We start from the raw sequence: 19,739 nt of genomic DNA, 5'->3' as shown, positions 1-19,739 counted from the left end.
CCAAAATAGGGGGCTTCAAAAGAAGTAAGAAAAAATAGATTACGGCTGATTCATGTTGTTATACAGCAGAAACCAACACAATATTGTAAAATGATTATCCTCCAATTAAAAATGAACTTTTGAAAAAAAGATTGAGAATTACTTTACCTGAAGACTAGTGCTTGCTGAGAGTGGATGAAGTATTATAATAAACCCTCCTAATCAAATACTGGGAAAATGAAAATAGGCCTAAATTTTCTGGAAGGTGGTAGGGTAATACAGAAATTTTAAATGAACATAGTCTTTGACCTAACAAACTCATCTCTAGTCTAAGGAAAGAACTACACATATGTACAAATGGGTGTGTTCAAAGAAATTCATGACATTGTTTGTATTAGGAAATAGTTACAAAGAATTATAAAGAAATATGTTCATCAGTACTGGGCTAATTAAGACATACTAATAAGACAAATACATATCAGAATCCCAAAAATGAAAATGTACAGCAGTATTTATTAATGCAGAAAGAGATATCCAGCACGTTGAACGAAAAAATAGCAGGTTCCAAAGCAGGATGCATAATGGCATTAATCTACTTATGGAAAATTGTGAAGAAATAATCGCAGAAAACATTTCTAATCTGAGGAAAGAAACAGACATCTAGTTCTAGGACATTCAGAGAGTTCCAAAGACGACGAACTCAAAGAGACCTACATCAAGACACACTATACTTAAAATGTCAAAAGTTAAAAATGACAAGATTAAAAAGAGGTAAAAGGTGTCATCACACATTTAATGGCAGGGAGATATCTATAAACAAGAACATTTCAAAACAATGCTGCGTTGTGAGAGAGGTATGCAGTAGCTATGAGAGAAAGAAATAGGTACTTAGTTGATCGTGATGAAGTCTTTTCATCTTCTACCACTGCTATGGCATTTGTTGAAGAAACTGAATTATTTTTGTGTAGATTTTTCCAGAGGCTAGATTTTACTGACTGCACCCTGCAGTAACATTTAACATGTTCCTCTGTGTTTCCTATAAATTGAAAGTTGAATCTAGACCTTTGATCAAATTTCAGGGACAAGACCACTTCATAAATGATACTGTATGCTTCTATCAGGAGGAAAATATTGCTTGTTGTTTCTCTTTCTGCACAATTAGTAGACAATGATGATCCATGCCGAAATCAACTAACTCATTAAGGGTTGCCAGAAGGTAGTATTCTTTCACTGTCTCTATATTTTTAAGATGAAGTATCTCTATGAAAATATGAGATATCTCTATCTCACTTTTCCTTATCTACTATTTGCTTTGCCAGTGAACCTTTCATTACAGGAGAGGCAAGAATAAATGCTTCATTCTTTTCCACTATCTGCCAGTTTTCAAAATAATCAGTTGGTACATTATACTCCTCTAAAAGGGATCAATTTTTTAAAAGCATCACTTATAAATTAATGGACCAAACATATTAACAGGTTTAAATAGTTTGCAGTTACTATCTTTATCAGTGTTCAAATTGTATCATCCTTGACAAGTGAAAAGGTCAATTCAAACTGGCTCATAATCCCTTTGATTCAGTCATACTAGTCTTCCAAAGCTTCTTGCTAATTCCAGACTCTTCCTGTTTCAGGCTCTTCTTGTAAACTTTCTTTCCAAATCTGGAATCAGCTATTTCTCCAAGGAGCTGTGGTTTATAAAGTGGAAAATGTTTTTCTAGGCCACTAATTGTAGGTTACTCATTGTTTCTTCTTTTGAAAGAGTTAAGCGGGAGAATGCTTTTAACATGAAATACACCTAAATTCATAGTGATAATTCACATTCAAGTATACAAGGCTTTTATTTCTTCTTTTCTATTTTGCATCTATATACCATTTTTCCTATGCTGAGACCACTGCCAAGGACATTAACTATGAGAGAACTAAAATATCATTTAATTACTCACTGCGTGTTATTCAAACAAAGGAGTCTTAAGGAACTCTAAGATCTTGTGGTCATCCAGAAGAGGATGAGCTTGCAAAGAAGACTGATCGTCACCCATAAAGAAGCAGAAGGGAAATCTTGAGAGTACAGTGACATGGAAGTAAAAGGAAGAAATCACAAGTAGAATTAAAGAGTTAAACATCAAATGCTATTCAGGGACCACATGAGGTAAGAAATGAAAAATGTCAACTGAATTCAGCAACATCACATAAACATACCACAGCTTCTTTATCCATTCATCTGTTGATGGACACTTAGGTTGCTTCCATATCTTGGCTATTGCAAAAAAGGCTTTCATAGACCAACTCTTCACCTTTTTTCTGAAATAACTGGTAGCAGTAAAAAGCACCATGGGTATGCTCTAAAAGTTCTTACCCTTTTAGCACTACAGGAAAAATTATTAATCAAGTCCAGATGGCGCGAGTGGTAAAGAATTCACCTGCAATGCAGCAGATACAAGAGACTTGGGTTCAATCCCTGGGTCGGGAAGATCCCCTGGAGGAGGAAATGGCAACCCACCCCAATATTCTTGCCTGGAAAATTCTGTGGACAGAGGAGCCTGGAGGGCTACAGTCCCTGAGGTCACAAAGAATTGGATACAACTGAGCAACTGAGCACAAGTCACTGATAATCTTGGGCTGAAAACATAAAAAAGTAAGATTCAAGAGTAGTAGGCATTAAAAAATTGAAGCAAGTAAAATTCTGAAAAGTAGAACTGAGAAGGGGAGAAAGATAATGCAATATTTGGAGACAAAATATGGGGATTTGGGGACGCTTTTTAAGACTGGAAAGGTTGAAGTTTGATTAAATCCTAATGGAAAGAATGCAGTTGAGAGAGTTTGCACACACTAAACAAGAAAGTAAGACTCCTGAAATGGTAGGTGAAAACAGGATCCAAAGCACTTGATAACAGACTGGCTTTATTATGCTTATAATTCCTCACTGTGACATTTACTGAGTATACAGTATACTAGATACTGAAAATAAGGGAGATAAAAGGCAAAGTTCTTGACTTCAGAGAACTCATATCTGGAGGGAGAATCGAACAGGCAAATAATTATACTGCAGAATGATAAATGTTATGAACACTGAATGTCACTGGGGGCCCACAAGGGGACTTAAAAACTAAAGAATCTGCCCACAAATTTCAATGAGAAATTTGCAAGTAAGATAGACAGGCAAAATGCACAGAACAGCAAACCACATCATGCTTTTTCCTCCCACCCCTCAATTTCTGCATTAGGATTATTACCGTTTTAGCTTTGTGGATGTGGACATAACCAGTCCCTTTCCATCTTTCAAATTTTAGAAAGACTCACTTTCCCTCTCAAACATCATACCACTTTGTTATTCCATTCACAACTCAAATAATCTGCTTAAAATAACCCTAACTTATCTTGTTTATGTATTTTTTCTTGTTTATATATCTCCTTTACTTAAGGCCAAACTCCATGAGTGCAAGGACCTTAACTATCTGCTCTATTCCCAATGCCTAGGATAGTTTCTCCTATGAATAAATCATTGACTGAATGAATGAATAGTACAGAACTCACATAAATATTTAGTTACTTAACTCTTCTGGAGTTTGGATTTTCAAGTGAAATGGGAATTAACTAAACACTAAGCTATGCTTAATTTCTAATATAAGCAATACAATTTTAAATTCAATTTGTCTCTGAAGGTGAAATGCACGCATTTAGACCAGATTCTTTTTCATTCTTTTGACTACTAACTCCGCTAATAAAGTTCCACATAAACCTAGTAAGTCTTTACCCTGCATTTGTAATACTCCTTCAGAGGAATTTTAAGTTAGCAGAGAAAAGGTAGATCAATAAAAAGTGCTGAGTTGTTGAGATACCTTTTTTAAGGCTGATTTCATATTTCACCACTTTCTCAGAATAAATTCTAGATTAAATCCAAGTTTTAAATAATAAAAGTAAAACTAACAGAAAAGCATTAAAGAGACCATATTTTATAGGTAAGTAAGACATTTCTGAGCATGAACCACAAAAAATCACAAAAGACAAATTTTAAAGCCTCTACAGAGCAGGGGATACCAAAAACACAAGCGGAAGACAAAGCACAAACTGGAAGAACACTGGTGTTACGTAGATGACAGAGAGTTAATGTCCATCACGTGTAAATAATTCCTAAAATCAGTCAGGAAGAGACAAACAAACATGGGAGAGGGAGACTTAGACAATACTCAGATAATTCACAAGGAGACCAAGGCAGAGAGACAGCAAAATCAACTGGATATATTTGCCTACCAGGTTTATCAATATTTTTTGTCTTGCTCATTCAAAATATTGGTAAAAATTAATGAGAAAAAATAAACTCTCATATATTTTCAGCAGGGATATAAACTGGCACAATCCTTTTAGGATAATCTGCAAAGAGAAATCTACTTTGAAAGTTAACATCTATGAACTTATCATATGAAAATATTTATATACAAATATAAATATATTTTCTATGCATATTGTTTATAATCAGACAATTACAAGCAACTTAAAGTATCATTAATAGGGAGATGATTAAATTAAGGCACATCTATATAATAAAAAGACTGTGCAGCCATTTAAAAGGATATGGTAAATACACATGCACTCATATGAAAATAAATTTTAAAATGTTAAAAGTCTTAAATCAATGTACATATATAAAAAACATGAGCTATATATAACATACTCTCATTTGTGTTAAACAAAAATTACATTTAGCTAGTTATCCAAGGGAACTGGTATGATAGAGCCCAAAATCTTAACAGTGAAGAGTGAGGATTTTTATTTTTTAAAGATTTTCAAATATCTGGGCTTCCACATTAAGTACTTTCAGTATAAAAATTAAACATTTATTAATGCCAAGTTAATGGACATGGGAAAAAAAAAGCTAAGATAAATAAAATGATTCCTTCGAAGGTCACTCACCTTCTGGACCTGTGTTGTCCAATAATACAGTCTAGTGAGAATCAGGGCTTCCCTGGTGACGCAGACAGTAAAGAATTCTGCCTGTGTTGCAAGAGACCGGGTTTGATTCTGGAATTAGGAAGATCCCCTAAAGAAAGGAATGGCTACCCACTCCAGTATTCTTGCCTGGAGACTACAGAGTACTTTATGTGTACCTGTTCTAACTGACATATCCTGAAAGTATAAAATACATACTAGATTTGGAAGATAGTATGAAAAAAGAATATAAAATACCTAATTAATATTTTCATACTGGTATGTTAAAATGGTAATTGTTGATATATCAGAAAAATAAAACATACGTTAAAATTAATTTCACTCATCTCTTTTCAGTTTTTTACATATATAACTCACATTGTATTTCCATTGGCTGTTCTAGACAAACAGAGGAAAAGGAAGCTAATGTATTACTTTTTCATTAGTTCATATAAATATTTCTATTTATAAATATTTTTCTCAGTTACTTTCAGTCTTTCTACCAAATAAATTAATTCAAAAACAAATGACCACAGTTAAAAAGGAAAAAATTACCATGGCTGATTCATGTCAATGTATGACAAAACCCACTGCAATGTTGTGAAGTAATTAGCCTCCAACTAATAAAAAAATTGAAAAAAAAAAAGGAAAAAATTAGTAGGGACATACTATATTCAAATTAATAGGGATACAAGATCCAAAATGCCTTGTGTTTTATTTGGAAGTCAAATCTCCATAAGATTGCACAACCTGGGAGAGGATAAAGGACTTTGCTTCACTTTTTAAACAAAGGTCTTAAATGTCCTAAAATTCCATGCAGCTAAGAAGTTTTCAGTATTAGTTCGTAGAAACTGGGAATCCTTAAATTACGTCTTAATTTTGCTTAGTTTCTTATTTTCTTTGGCATAAAAGTTTTAAGTTTTTATAACGTTACTGGTATATCTGGTCAGAGTTCTGTTTAAACACATTCCATTTCTCATGCTGACACTATTCCACAGCTTGTAATTAGACTATTTAAATTATATTCCATAACATGTCAAACTTACTTCTACCCAAAGACAATATTATAAACCAAGACTATGCAACCAGTGCCTCTAATCTCTCTTAGCATTACATGTGAGGCGTTACAGCATGTAACTTCAACAGAAAGTGTTAATATTCCAGCACATTAACTAAAATAAAAAGAAATTCCTACACACAGCCTTTCTTTGGTATTATTATCCAGTTACTTTCATGCACTGGAAGGGACTACTTTTCAAATTCTTTTCATTACAAAGAACCTCCAATACTAAAAAGGAGTATCTATTACATGCAAATTTTTGTTTGAAAAACTCCCATGTTAAGACTTATCATTATCTTACTCATTCAATAAAAATTTATTGCTTCCCCAACATGTAAGGAATTTACTGAAGTGTTCTATGGAATATAAATTAAAAACAGATACTGATCTTACAGCTTTATAAGTAAACAGTTTATAGTACAATAGAGACAAGAAGCTGGCCCATCTCAATTGCCCCTCAACTAGAAGGTGGATGAAATATCAGGATCAATAGTTTCAAGCAAGAAAAGGAGACAGTTCAATTAAGAGAAGTTTCAAAACACGCCCTTCATGACCAATGATCACAACACTAACATATCCCTTTTAAAAGGGGGAGAAAACTCAAATTTTTTCACTAGTTCAACATACACTTCTATAATTTCATAACATGTACCTGGTGGTAAAGGTAAAATGAAAATGAAGAAGAAGGGAAAATGTTTTGCTTTTCTTTTTCACTACTGGAGTATTTGTATACTTTTATTTACTTGCATTCTTTATTTCTCTTACAAACAGAAATACTTATATTGTTCTATATTGGACACTTAGAAAAAGTATACACAAACTAAACAAAAGAAATAATTCCTTGTACTTAACAAGGTTCAAGAGACCAAAGTAAGAAAACCTAGATTCTAGAAAAACTTCCCAACTTATGTCATCTTAACATAAGACTAGATAATATTTATCAATAAAATATTACTGTACTAATACATAAATGCACTGACTTACTAATTACAAAAGAATAGCTAGTACATAATACCACGTTGTATTTACTAAACACTAGGTATTGCTCTAAGTGCTTTAAAATATTAATTTTTAAACTCAATAAAGTAGATATCATCTTCAATTGATAGACAAGAAAAAAGAGGTACAGAAAAGCTAATTTCACAGAACTAAAGAACAGCAGAGTCAGGATTCCAATTCAGCTAGTCTCTCTCCAGAACCAAACTTTTAACCACTATAGATTACTACATCTACTGTACCATTCTATCCAAAAGTCCTTAATGCTAAATGATCAAAAGAAAGGTTTTATTAAATTTAGATCATGAATACTGTCCCCAAATTCACAAACTACAGAAAAATTTATAATGGGCAAATAGTTCTTGACACTGGAACCACATAATCTATTGGTCTTCTAGTGGGTACAGGGGAAAGAGGCTAGAACACAGAGATATAGAATATAACAGAGAAAAAGGATGAAATACCTTTTAAGATATGGGATTTTGTGATTATATACAAATACGGTTTAGATAGATCGTCTGAAGCGACAAAAATATACAAACAATTATAGTGACAAATAATAAGGAATAAATAATCATACGTTAGCTCATATAGAGTAGCATAGGAATACAGCATTAACATCACCTGCAGATGTTGAGGAAGGCTTCACAGAGAACACATTTTTGGGGATCATCACTGTTTCAAAAAAAACTAAACTACAATTTGGGAAATGCACATTTGATTCATTAATTTTTCCTCAGCTTTAATGATGAATGTATCTGTCAAAAGAGTTTGATATTTACTTGTAAATCACTTTAAAAATCATGACAAATTAAAATGAGCTTTTAAAAATAGGTAGATCTCCTAACACTAAAAATGCAGTTTACAATACAGCAAAATTAAATACAATAACCATTTTAAATAATCAATTAAGGTTGTTGCTCATTTCTTTGATTTCATTTAGCATTGATCTAACTCAGTCTGGAAGGTTACATTCATACAAGTTTACACAGCTTAACGATTAACTACATTGACCTGCCAACCTTACTGTGTCTGTGGCAAATAGCGTTGTATAGAGTTCAGAAGTCTTGGTATGCTCCCAGGAAAAAAACAAATTCCAAATCGCTTGAAAGTGAATAATTAGGATAAAAATGTACACTATCAAGCTCTTTCTTTTTATTGCTCCTCTAGTTATTTCTTCCAGAACTGACCAAGATGATACATCACTTGATTCTATATCTCCAGAGCCAAAATCAAGATTTGCTATGTTAGATGATGTAAAAATTTTAGCCAATGGCCTACTTCAGTTAGGACATGGTCTTAAAGACTTTGTTCATAAGACTAAGGGCCAAATTAATGACATATTTCAAAAACTCAACATATTTGATCAGTCGTTTTATGACTTATCACTGCAAACCAATGAAATCAAAGAAGAAGAAAAGGAACTTAGAAGAGCAACATCCAAACTGCAAGTCAAAAATGAAGAAGTAAAGAACATGTCACTTGAACTCGACTCAAAACTTGAAAGTCTTCTTGAAGAGAAAATTCTACTGCAACAGAAAGTGAGATACCTGGAGGACCAATTAACCAATTTAATTAAAAATCAACCTCAAATTCAGGAACACCTGGAAGTAACTTCACTTAAAGTAAGTAGAAACTAAAGAGCATGATTATTCTTTCAATGTGGATCATTTCAAAAAAGTATTTTAAGACATGCTACTTGAAATACTTAGTTGAACTGCTGAAACACTATATTTTTCTCATTAAAAAAAAAAAGCCTCCAGTAAATAAATTTTCTCACTATAATTTCAAGCTGGTTTTTGTTTCCATAACATTATTTATGAAAATAATTGAACTTTGCATTTCAGATGAAAATTACAAGTCAGTTAAGCAATGAAATTTAGAACACTAAACTATTACAATATTGCAAATTACTGGAGGCAAGTAAAAAGCTAAAGGAATATAACTTGTGTAACTATTTTATCTTTAAAATGTATAAAAGTAATACAGTAAATGGAAAACACTAAAATGCTGGGGGGGTTTTCCCATGTAATTGAAGTAGTTTCAAGTTCAGGAAATCAGATTTTAGAGATGGTACAGCTGAAATAAAAAACAGAAACAGAAGTATGTAATATGTGAAAGAAGCATGCAAGGGGAAAAGGTTTGCCAGTATTCATTTTTCTAATACACTATTATTTTAAAAAATTAGACAGTGTTATAGGAAATTAAAAAGTCTAGTTTAACAGGAAAGAAAGAAATCTCTAACCAACCTACAATCTATATCCAGACTTTGGTAGAACAGCAAGATAATAGCATTAAAGACCTTCTTCAGATTGTGGAAGAACAATACAGACAATTAAACCAACAGCAAAGTCAAATAAAAGAAATAGAAAATCAGGTAAGTCAATATCTTAATAGTATGTCCAATCTTTTACATAAAAATAAGGTTAATGAAAATATGGACCCTAAAATTATTTACAATAATTATAGCTGGCTAATGAATAAAAGAATCACATCAGCATGACTGTTAAGTTTGCAGCCTCGGAAGCTAGTCAGCTACCTGGGTTTGAATCCTGATTCTAACACTTTTGTGTGACCTTGAATAAATTATTTAACCCCTCTCTCAGTTTCTTCACGTACTCTAGGTAGACAATAAGAGAACCTGTCTTATAGGATGGCTGTGAGAAAAAAGAAAGAACTCATGCAAAGTATATCCTCAATATAGCAGCCAAAGAGATTCATTTAAAATTTAAATTACACTATGTCTCTCTGTTTGAAACCCCACAACGGCTTCATATCTCACTCACAGTGGCACAAAAAGACTCTCGGACGATTCTTCATCAACTCATCGACTTCATTTCCTCTACTATAGTCATACTAGCCTTTTTACTGCTACTCAAACACATCAAACAAGTTGCTATCTCAGGGCTTTTGCCTGTGTTGCTCTCTGTCTGGAATGCTCTTCATCTTGGTATTGGCATGGCCCACTCCTATTCCCTTTAGGTCTTTCTCAAATACAAAATTCTCAAAGAATCTGTCCCAGATAATTTAATCAAAAATTACAATCCCCTACACCCATGCTTGAAACCTGCTACCTCTTTCATTATTCTCTATTTTCTCTTAACACTTACCTTTATTTAATATAATATATATATTTAGTTATTTATTCTGTCTGTCCCTGAACTAGAATGTAAGATCCGTATGTACAGAAGTTTCTGTCCATTTTTTTTAAATTGCTATAGACCCCAAAATATAGAACACTGTCTGATACACAGTAAACACTTAATAAATACATGCTGAGTTAATAAAGGTAATGTCACATTTAGTACAAACAAGTCAATAAAAACTTGCTGTGATTAATATTATTATAATTATTAGAAGCTACATGCCTAATAATTAAAGTTTAATACCCAACAGTATAATTTAATCTACAATATAAATAACTGGCTAGGTGAGGAAGGGAGATACCTGTTTGGGATAAAGCCATGCCAAAATCTAAGCATTCCAAATATAGTACCATAGTTCAAAAATATTAATTAGTAATAATACTATTAAACAGTCATTCAGGAATTTAAAAAATAATATAGACTTGAAGAAACTGGTTAAAAAAATAGATTCCAAGGACTATAAAACAAATATAATTTCCACTAAACATGCACATAATGTTTTAGTAATTTTATGACTCATAATTTTAGTAAGTTACTTTTGCTATTTTATCAATCATTATTTAGTAGGGTATTTTTGCTAATTGTCCAAAAAGGGGTTTTTTCCAGCTAGTTTTAATTTCCATAATTTCCTTCTTACTGTATGTTATTTTTCTCTTTTTTCCTACATATTTTACTATGAGTAAATGAACTTACTTACAAAAGCAAAATGTCACTATTATAAAATGGTATACATCTTATCTAGTAATAAAATGTATGAAGACTTTAAAACAATAAATTTCTATGTTGGAAGAAGCCTTAGATCATCTGACACAACTTACTCAAATTTAAATTTACAAACCAAACTCTAAAGTTAAGTTACTCTAAGATCACAGTCACTTAGTAGAAAAGACTAATATACAATAAGTGAACTTTACAAGAGAGCCTAATGAATTATATCCTAAGAAATGCCATTTATGCTGACATCAAAAACTAACACTATTAACACAAGGTATTATATATTCTGCTTTTCTCAAGTCATCAATAACACAAACTATCAGTCAATAGATTGCAAATCCAGCACAACAGACAATGAAATATTGAAGATATGAAAAGCAAACAAATAAATCAGTCAATTTGCTACCTCTACAAATACATTTACATGTCAAAAACTATCAAGAAAGCAACCTTGTTCAAATTATTATTATTATATCTTAAGACCTACAACCAAGAATTATGAAATTTGAAATCTGCCTTTGTCACTGAATAGAACATATATTACATTCATATAAATAAATAGAAAATATTAAAACACTTTAAGCAAAGTCTCTGCCTTTGGTCTGGCTGTTTTTTGATCAATTTCTGTTTTTTGCCTTGGTATCTTTCTCTATTTTTTTAACTCATTAAATAATGTGCCTGATTAAATACTTTGAGAACAGAAGTCTGTATAATATGAATAGCATTATTGATCCCTCTTACCATTGAAAACAATAACATATTATGAACTCAGATTTCCCCTAATTAAATATTCAAATTTTTAAAAGTAGATTTGTATTCTTTTATCAGTTGAGAAGAACTGGTATTAAAGAACCCACAGAAAATTCTCTTTCTTCTAAACCAAGAGCACCAAGAACTACTCCCTCGTTTCACTTGAATGAAACAAGAATTGTAGAACATGACGGTAAGATCATTTGCTGGGTTTCTGTCTTGAAGCTATTATCATCAAATTTTTCTTCTATCTTTGACATTTCCATCAAAAATCCCTATTCTCAGGGCCTGTTCTAGACTAAAAGAGAGTAAAGAGATAAATTCAACAAATATGTGTTAACCTAAATCGGATCTTAGTGATTTTTTTAAACCCACTAAAACATTCTTAATTAAGACAATCAGAGAAATATGAATACAGACTTGCTATTAGGTAATAATCATTAATTTTCTTAGATGGAATAATGGTATTACAGTTATGTAAGAGAATAATCTCATGTTTAAGAGAATTTAAGAGATGCACGCCAAAGTATCTAAGGGATTAAGGGTCATGATGTTTGCAAATGATGCTCAAATAGCACAGTAAAATTCATATTTGTACATATTTGTTTATAAAGTAATAAGGTAAAATGTTAACAGTTATTGAATATGCACGGAAAGATTATGGCATTCTCTTCAAGGTTTCTACTTTCCATACAAAAAGCAAAAAGATAGGGAGACAAAGTCTCCATTCTCAACCAATCTTCAACAAAATGATATATTTTCAAACCGCATTTATTTTTAATGTAATTCATAGAGGAAAAAAAAATCTTTGTTAGTTTCTTCTATATATGTTCACTCTTTCCACATTAATCTGTTGACAACCTAGTATGCATGAAGCACTATACTAACATCTCATATGTGGAATTTTATTTATGTTTTTCCTAGGTCTAGGGGAAACGGCACTTAAAATTCTCATTTTGTCACTTTCTCAAAAATAAATCAGTTTGGTAATAACTATTTGATATTCTTCGTATAACATGCCATCTAATAAAAATGTTTTAGCATAAAATAGCTTTTCAATAACACATTACTAAAAAAGACTAAAGACGACAGTCACAATTTCATAGAATTTCAACCTCAAGCTCTAAAGATATCATTCTTTATTAATGCATCTTATGTAATAACATTTTGTTGATTCTAGACATTCCTGCTGATTGTACCATCATTTATAACCAAGGCAAGCATACAAGTGGCATCTACTCCATTAGACCCAGCAACTCTCAAGTTTTTAATGTCTACTGTGATGTTAAATCAGGTAAAACCAGTCTAAGAGAAATAGACAATAGTAAGTAAGCTAAGGTTACACACTATCTATTTGTAAGACTAATTCTTTTATTTTTGTCCTGAATACACATAAAATAAAATATATATAACACAGGTAGTTATATATATCTAGATCTAGATATATATCTGTATCTAGTACAGATATATATCTGAATATCTGTATCTAGTACATATATTTGTACTAGATCTAATACATATATTTGTCTTATTCATAGATTTACTTATGCATTCATTCAATGTTCTCCATCTTTTTTTCTAAAAAATAATCTAAAATGACTGCTGTCAATAAGTTTATTAAGACAAATTAATTGGTTGCCCTTCATTTAACTTCTTGGGCCCACAATAAATAATAAAATATTACCATAACAATGTTAATAACTACCTTATACAGTCACCAATTAAAACCAAACAAAAAAACAGTATTTTGTTACAACTATCAGCATCAGTCTACTGAAAATACAATTTGTTCATTATATTCAGGTAGTTCATGGACATTAATTCAACATCGAAAAGATGGATCACAAAACTTCAATGAAACCTGGGAAAACTACAAGTATGGTTTTGGGAGGCTTGATGGTAAGATGACTTCATATATTCGTTCACTTGTTAACTAAAACATATTTATTAAAAATCTATTAATAAAGCCCATTGTGGATTTGGCATTAGAAATACAATGAATGAGGAACAGTCCCAGCCTTCTTAGAAATTATTAGCTAATAGTTACACATTTGTAAGTACTGAACTTATTACAATTGTCTTTTTTTGAATTATACTTTCCATAATTACATGTCTGTTCTATGTATATACTTATCACAATTTAATTGGATGGCTTCTGATTATCATAATTATGATTTTAAAAGATAATTCTGATTTCAAAGTACTATATGTTTCAAATAAGTATTAAATGCTATGAATAAGCTACAAAGAAAACCATCCTTATCAGTGGTCACTCTGCTTTCTTACTAACGTTTTAGATATCAACTATGTGGCAGTTGGAAGGTACAAAGAAGCTGTCAACTGTCAGATCTAAACAAAATGTTTAGATTTCAATTATTCAAATATTATAAATGTATATTATACAATGTGTGGTTTAAAATAAATTTAGGTAATTCAATGCAAATTATTATATTTTGATCACAAAATAAATAAGGTAAAAAATAAAACAAGCTAAATAAAAATAAGATAGAGGTTTAAAATCCAAAAAGCACTTATAAAAATCCATGAGTTATGCCATGCCCTCATTCATAAAATAGGTAACATCCATTATTATAGCAAGTTTTTAAATATTCAGGAGTATTTGACTACTTAAACAGTTTTAAATTCAAACTACCAATTAAATCCCAAACTAAAAGGTATAATCAGTGATATGCTTTGTAGGCTAAGTCTTCTCCTAAGAGTGACAGTCCAATAACTCATTTATTTCTTCAAGGAAGTAAGCCACTTGTAGTCTGCAATTCTTAAAATTAAATACACTGATTCAACAGCAGGAAAGAAATTCTGACTTTTTTCCCTTAAATGCTTTAATAAAAGGGATAATTAAAGAGACTAATTGTGATAATTAAAGAGAACTGTTTGTATTTATATTATGTTTTTCATTCGAAATAAAAATTTTTAAACTACAGCAAAAAGTTATTAAGAATAATGCTTTTTATTTAAAATTTTTTTTTATTTCCTTCTTTTTCTACAAAGAAAACATATATACCAAGAAAATATCAAAGGCCAAGACTATACGATAGGAAAATAACATTATTATCCAAGTCTCTAGAAATACTTAACAAATCTCTTCATAGTATATGGGTATTAAAAAAAAAAAAAAGTTGATTATAAAGCCAGTATACCTAAGGACCCAGAAGTTAGATAACATTTTACCAATGACCAGCCCTATAAATACTTATAATAGTTTAATAGGTTTCACCTGTGAAATAAGCCTGATAATATCCAGTTTAGAAAGGATAATCAGAATCTAGTTAGGCCCATTAATATTTTCACAGCTGTTGTAAATATAATGATCTCCAATAAAACTGTTTTTAAAACAAATATTTTAAGAAACTCTAAAATAACCAAAGGATTCAAGATGAAAACAGTTAAGCTACTTACAGCAAAAAAAAAAAAAAAAAACCTCTCAAAATAAATGGTCACTGCCTCATCTACAATTAACAATCCACAGATTTCTACAACTTCTTTTTTCAGGAGAATTTTGGCTGGGTTTAGAAAAGATATACTCCATAGTAAAGCAATCTAACTATATCCTACGAATCGAGCTAGAAGACTGGAAAGACAAGTATTATACTGAATATTCTTTTCACTTGGGAGATCATGAAACCAACTATACACTACATCTAGCTGAGATTTCTGGCAATGGACCCAAGGCATTTCCCGAACACAAAGACTTGATGTTTTCCACTTGGGATCACAAAGCAAAAGGACATTTCAACTGTCCAGAAAGTAATTCAGGTATCCTCTTCCTAATATCAAAACTTTATTTTCATATCTTCAAAATATCTTTCCAGAGTAATAGCTGGTATCTTCAATGTCAACTCTTTAAAATATGACTCCAAAATAAACATTTTCTCTATACGTAAATGTCTCGTAACAAACGTGGTAATTTGATTCTAGTTCAATTATGTATTTTACCTCTTACCTTTCTCAGATATTTTATTTTTGATCAGATGTATGAGACATATAAATCATTTAAAAGTGGAAAATATGCATATAACTGAAGATGTACTCATCAGCTAAGTATAATAACAGGAACTGTATATGAGTCTGTATCTATTAAACTGTGTATCTATCCTTTTTAGGAGGCTGGTGGTACCATGATGTATGTGGGGAAAACAACCTAAATGGTAAATACAACAAGCCAAAAGCAAAAGCTAAGCCAGAGAGGAAAGGAGGAATATGCTGGAAGTCTCAAGATGGAAGGCTGTACTCCATCAAAGCAACCAAAATGCTGATACATCCATCAGATTCAGAAAACTCTGAATGAACTGAGGCAAATTTAAAAGCCAATAAATTAAACATTAAACTCATCCCATATTACAATGGTTTAGAAATCCAGTATTAAACCCCTAATGGAAGGCTTAGAAATAAATTCTTTATATTAAAGCCACTACCAACTTAATATTAAACATATCATCACATCACTTCGAAGAACACCATTTACCTTTCTCAATCAAAATTTTATGACAATCATTTATTCATGTATTTTGTAATGTGTGAATCAAATTTTAGAAGGTCACGATCTAAATTTTAGCCAATGGATGAAATTTCAAATAACCGTCCTAAATAAACAACATAAAAAAAATTTTTAAGTTTAAAGTCATCATGTTAGCTAACTGCACAACGTCCTCAGTTAAAAAAATACTATTCTTGCTAAAATTCTAAACTTGAAGAAATATAAACAATTAATAACTGTACAATTATTAAATGATGTAATATTAATTTCAAAACTAAAATAAGTTGAGAGTACATGTAAAAATCGGTAACATGGATTTTAAAATTGATACTAATTTTGCAACAAAATAATTTGGAGTAAATGTTTGGTATGCTTTATTTATGAGGCCAAATGAAGCAGGATGAAATACTGTATTGAAATAGGCTCACACTGTTAAATACAGCAGATCATAACTGCTAAGTCATACTGACTTTAAATATCAAGTATCATTGTACCTTATTTGTCAACTTGTCTGGACTCTATACATATTTTAACTCCTGAAAGTGAAAGTCGCTCAGTCATGTCCCACTCTTTGCCACCCCATGGACTACACAGTCCATGCAATTCTCCAGGCCAGAATTCTACAGAGGGTAGCCGTTCCCTTCTCCAAGGAATCTTCCCAACCCAGGGATGGAACCCAGGCCTCCCTCATTGCAAGTGGGTTCTTCACCAGCTGAGCCACCAGGAAAGCCCAAGGATACTGGAGTGGGTAGCCTATCCCTTCTCCAGCAGATCTTCCTGACTCAGAAATCGAACCAGGGTCTCCCGCATGGCATTTTGTCTGGACTCTGTACATATTTTAACTCCTAATGTTGTGAAAAACAAAAAATTTTAAGGTGATCTTGTCAAAATATAGTAAGAAAGAATGTGTTTGTGGCATCGAATTAAAGTTTAATAATTTATTTCTCTTGGATACAGTGTGAGTCTAATACTAATTTGGAGGTTTTTCAAAGAGAATTAAGAATCATAAAAAGTTACTGAAAGATTAAATAAACATTCTGAGGAATGTTAACATTTCCAAATTTATTAAAAACTCAGTCCTCTAGATTACAGACATTTACATTTACATTCCTGTAGTTTTTTATTGACATCTAATAGGAGTATGATTATGCTATCTATAATTTAAATAATTTAAATTCTAAATACTCAAGGATTATTAGAGGATATTCTGACCATAATATCATGTTAGTATTTATTTTTTTTAAGCTTCTAAAGAAACCATCAAAAAGAAATAAAATCTTGAATTAAACTCAATTTTTAAAGACTAATTTTTTAAAAAAAAAGAAAAAAAGGATAGTCCCGAAGTTATGTCATCATTGTCACTCAGTCACCCAGTCATGTCCAACTCTTTGCAACTCCATGGACTGCAGCATGCCAGTGTTTCCTGTCCTTCACCATCTCCCGGAGCTTGCTCAATGTCATGTCCATTGAGTCAGCGATGCCATCCAACCATCTCACCCTCTGTCATCCCCTCTTCCTCCTGCCTTCAATCTTTCCCATCATCAGGGTCTTTCTTAATGAGTGGGCTCTTCCCATTAGGTGGCAAAAGGATTGAAGCGTCAGCATCAGTATTAGTCCTTCCAATGAATATTCAGGACTGATTTCCTTTGGGATGGACTGGTTTGATTTTCTTGCTGTCCAAGGGACTCTCAAGAGTCTTCTCCAACACTGTGGTGGTTCAAAAGCATCAATTCTTTGGCATTCAGTCTTCTTTATGGTCCAACTCTCACATGCATAATGACTACTGGAAAAACCATAACTTTGACAGGACAGACCTTTGCTGACAAAGTAATATCCCTGCTTTTTAATATGCTGTCTAGGTCGGTCATAGCTTTTCTTCCAAGGAGCAAGGGTCTTTCAATTTCATGGCTGCAGTCACCATCTGCAGTGATTTTGGAGCCCAAGAAAATAGTCTTTCACTGTTTCCATTGTTTCCCCATCTATTTGCCATAAAGTGATAAGACTGGCTGCCATGATCTGCAGTTTTTGAATACTGAGTTTTAATCCAGCCTTTTCACTCTCCTCTTTCACTTTCATCAAGAGGCTCTTCAATTCCTCTTCACTTTCTGCCACAAGGATGGTATCATCTGCGTATCTGAGGTTATTGATATTTTCTCCCAGCAATCTTGAGTCCAGTTTGTGCTTCATCCAGGCCGGCATTTTGCATGATGTACTCTCCATATAAGTTAAATAAGCAGGGTGACAATATACAGCCTTGACGTACTCCTTTCCCCATTCTGAACCAGTCTATTGCTCCATGTCTGGCTCTAACTGTTGCTTCTTGACTTACATAAGGTTTCTCAGGAGGCAGGTAAGATGATCTGATATTCCCATCTCTTTAAAAATTTTCCACAGTTGTTGTGTCCAAGTTATGTAGTGACTCACACTGATCAATAAATATTCACCATTATGTATTTTAAATTTCAATATATATTTTTAGTATATGACACATTCCAATATTTATGATCTATGTGGATCCTACACAAATATTTTGTTCGAAAAAATACAAAAAGGCAGGAATTAGTTTTCATTTTCAGAACCACATTCAAGCTGTCAAAATTGACCTTTGAAAGCAAGAGTGCCAAAATGGCCTTTTTCCCCCCAAAGTAGGAAGCTTTCAAATGCAAAATAATGTTATTTATTTAATATAACATTTTTTTCTCTGTTTTCCAGTTTTTAAAAATTCTCACACAATGTGCTGCATTTTGTTTCTTTCAGGAATACTGAGTTTTTTCCTGCATATAAAGCTCAGATTGAGAGAGAATTCTGTTAGAGAAAGGATTTTTTTCTTTATGCTTCACAAAATTATGTCCTCGGATCTCACTAAGTTGCCAAAAGGGTTCTAATTGCACCACTAACACAACTGTCGAATCCAGTGACCTCACAGTCCACATTCCCTTTGATTTCTTTACTATTTACTAATAACAATATTCTCCTCTCAAACTTCACCTTCAGTTAGTTTGCTTCCACAGTACTCCTACTCTCCATGTCTGCTTTTGTTTCTGGCTGAGCCAGCGCAGCATGCAGATTCTGCACTTCCTCTGCAGTGGAAATGCGGAGTCTTAACCACTGGACTGCCAGGGAAGTCCGAGTCCATCTTTAATGCCCGACTTCTTCCTAGTATTTAGCACTGTGGACCCATGTACAATATTCAAACATCTCTTCTATTCGGACCTCAGAAATTCTATCTTCTCTCATGGATTCATTTATTTTCCATGAATAAATTTCCCAAATCTACGTCTCTCTCTCTCTCCAGTTCCCCTTCTTCCCCTTCTTCCACTGCCACCTGCCATTTCTCCTTTTGATATCCTATAGCCTCTTCAAACTCAACTTATTAAATAACAACTCCATCAAAACCTTACTGCCTCTGCTGCTCCTCCCTTTCACTTCTTCACATTCTCCTCATTTCTTTATATACCTTAATGGCACTACCATACTTCCAGAGGATTCACAGGACTGCCAAAGGGTACTAACAACCCCAATTCTAAAGGGAGATCTATCATCATATGATAACCCAGTTTAAGAAAAATTAATTACATGGCTCTCATGTTATAGTATAAGTGGTACAGTCTTCCTGTGCTACCTTGAAGTATATATAGGACCTTGCCAAGCAGAAAGGTTTAGGGAGGCA

At 32.4% G+C, this 19,739-nt stretch overlaps 2 protein-coding genes across 5 annotated transcripts in view; one reads left to right on the top strand and one right to left on the bottom strand.

Moving 5' to 3' along the window:
• DOCK7 (dedicator of cytokinesis 7) overlaps window positions 1–19,739 on the bottom strand; it is a 188,494-nt gene that overhangs the window by 100,714 nt on the left and 68,041 nt on the right. The gene's annotated exons all lie outside the window — the stretch shown is intronic.
• Window positions 7,915–18,450, top strand: ANGPTL3 (angiopoietin like 3). Its single transcript, XM_061121715.1, has 7 exons — window positions 7,915–8,586; window positions 9,228–9,338; window positions 11,650–11,764; window positions 12,752–12,865; window positions 13,375–13,470; window positions 15,085–15,348; window positions 15,696–18,450. The coding sequence occupies exons 1-7, from the start codon at window positions 8,092–8,094 to the stop codon at window positions 15,878–15,880; spliced, it is 1,380 nt and encodes a 459-aa protein (XP_060977698.1). The 5' UTR covers window positions 7,915–8,091; the 3' UTR covers window positions 15,881–18,450.

The sequence above is a fragment of the Dama dama genome, chromosome 20 (genome assembly GCF_033118175.1).
Source record: "Dama dama isolate Ldn47 chromosome 20, ASM3311817v1, whole genome shotgun sequence".
NCBI classification, from domain to species: domain Eukaryota; kingdom Metazoa; phylum Chordata; class Mammalia; order Artiodactyla; family Cervidae; genus Dama; species Dama dama.
The sequence above is the reverse complement of the archived record's forward strand: the minus strand, read 5'-3'. Positions and strand labels throughout refer to the sequence as shown.

Coding starts and splice junctions, on each gene's coding strand:
- ANGPTL3 (XM_061121715.1), top strand. CDS start 8,092: ATGTACACTATCAAGCTCTTTCTTTTTATTGCTCCTCTAGTTATTTCT. Junction 8,587..9,227: donor TGGAAGTAACTTCACTTAAA/GTAAGTAGAAAC, acceptor ATCTATATCCAG/ACTTTGGTAGAACAGCAAGA. Junction 12,866..13,374: donor CTACTGTGATGTTAAATCAG/GTAAAACCAGTC, acceptor CATTATATTCAG/GTAGTTCATGGACATTAATT.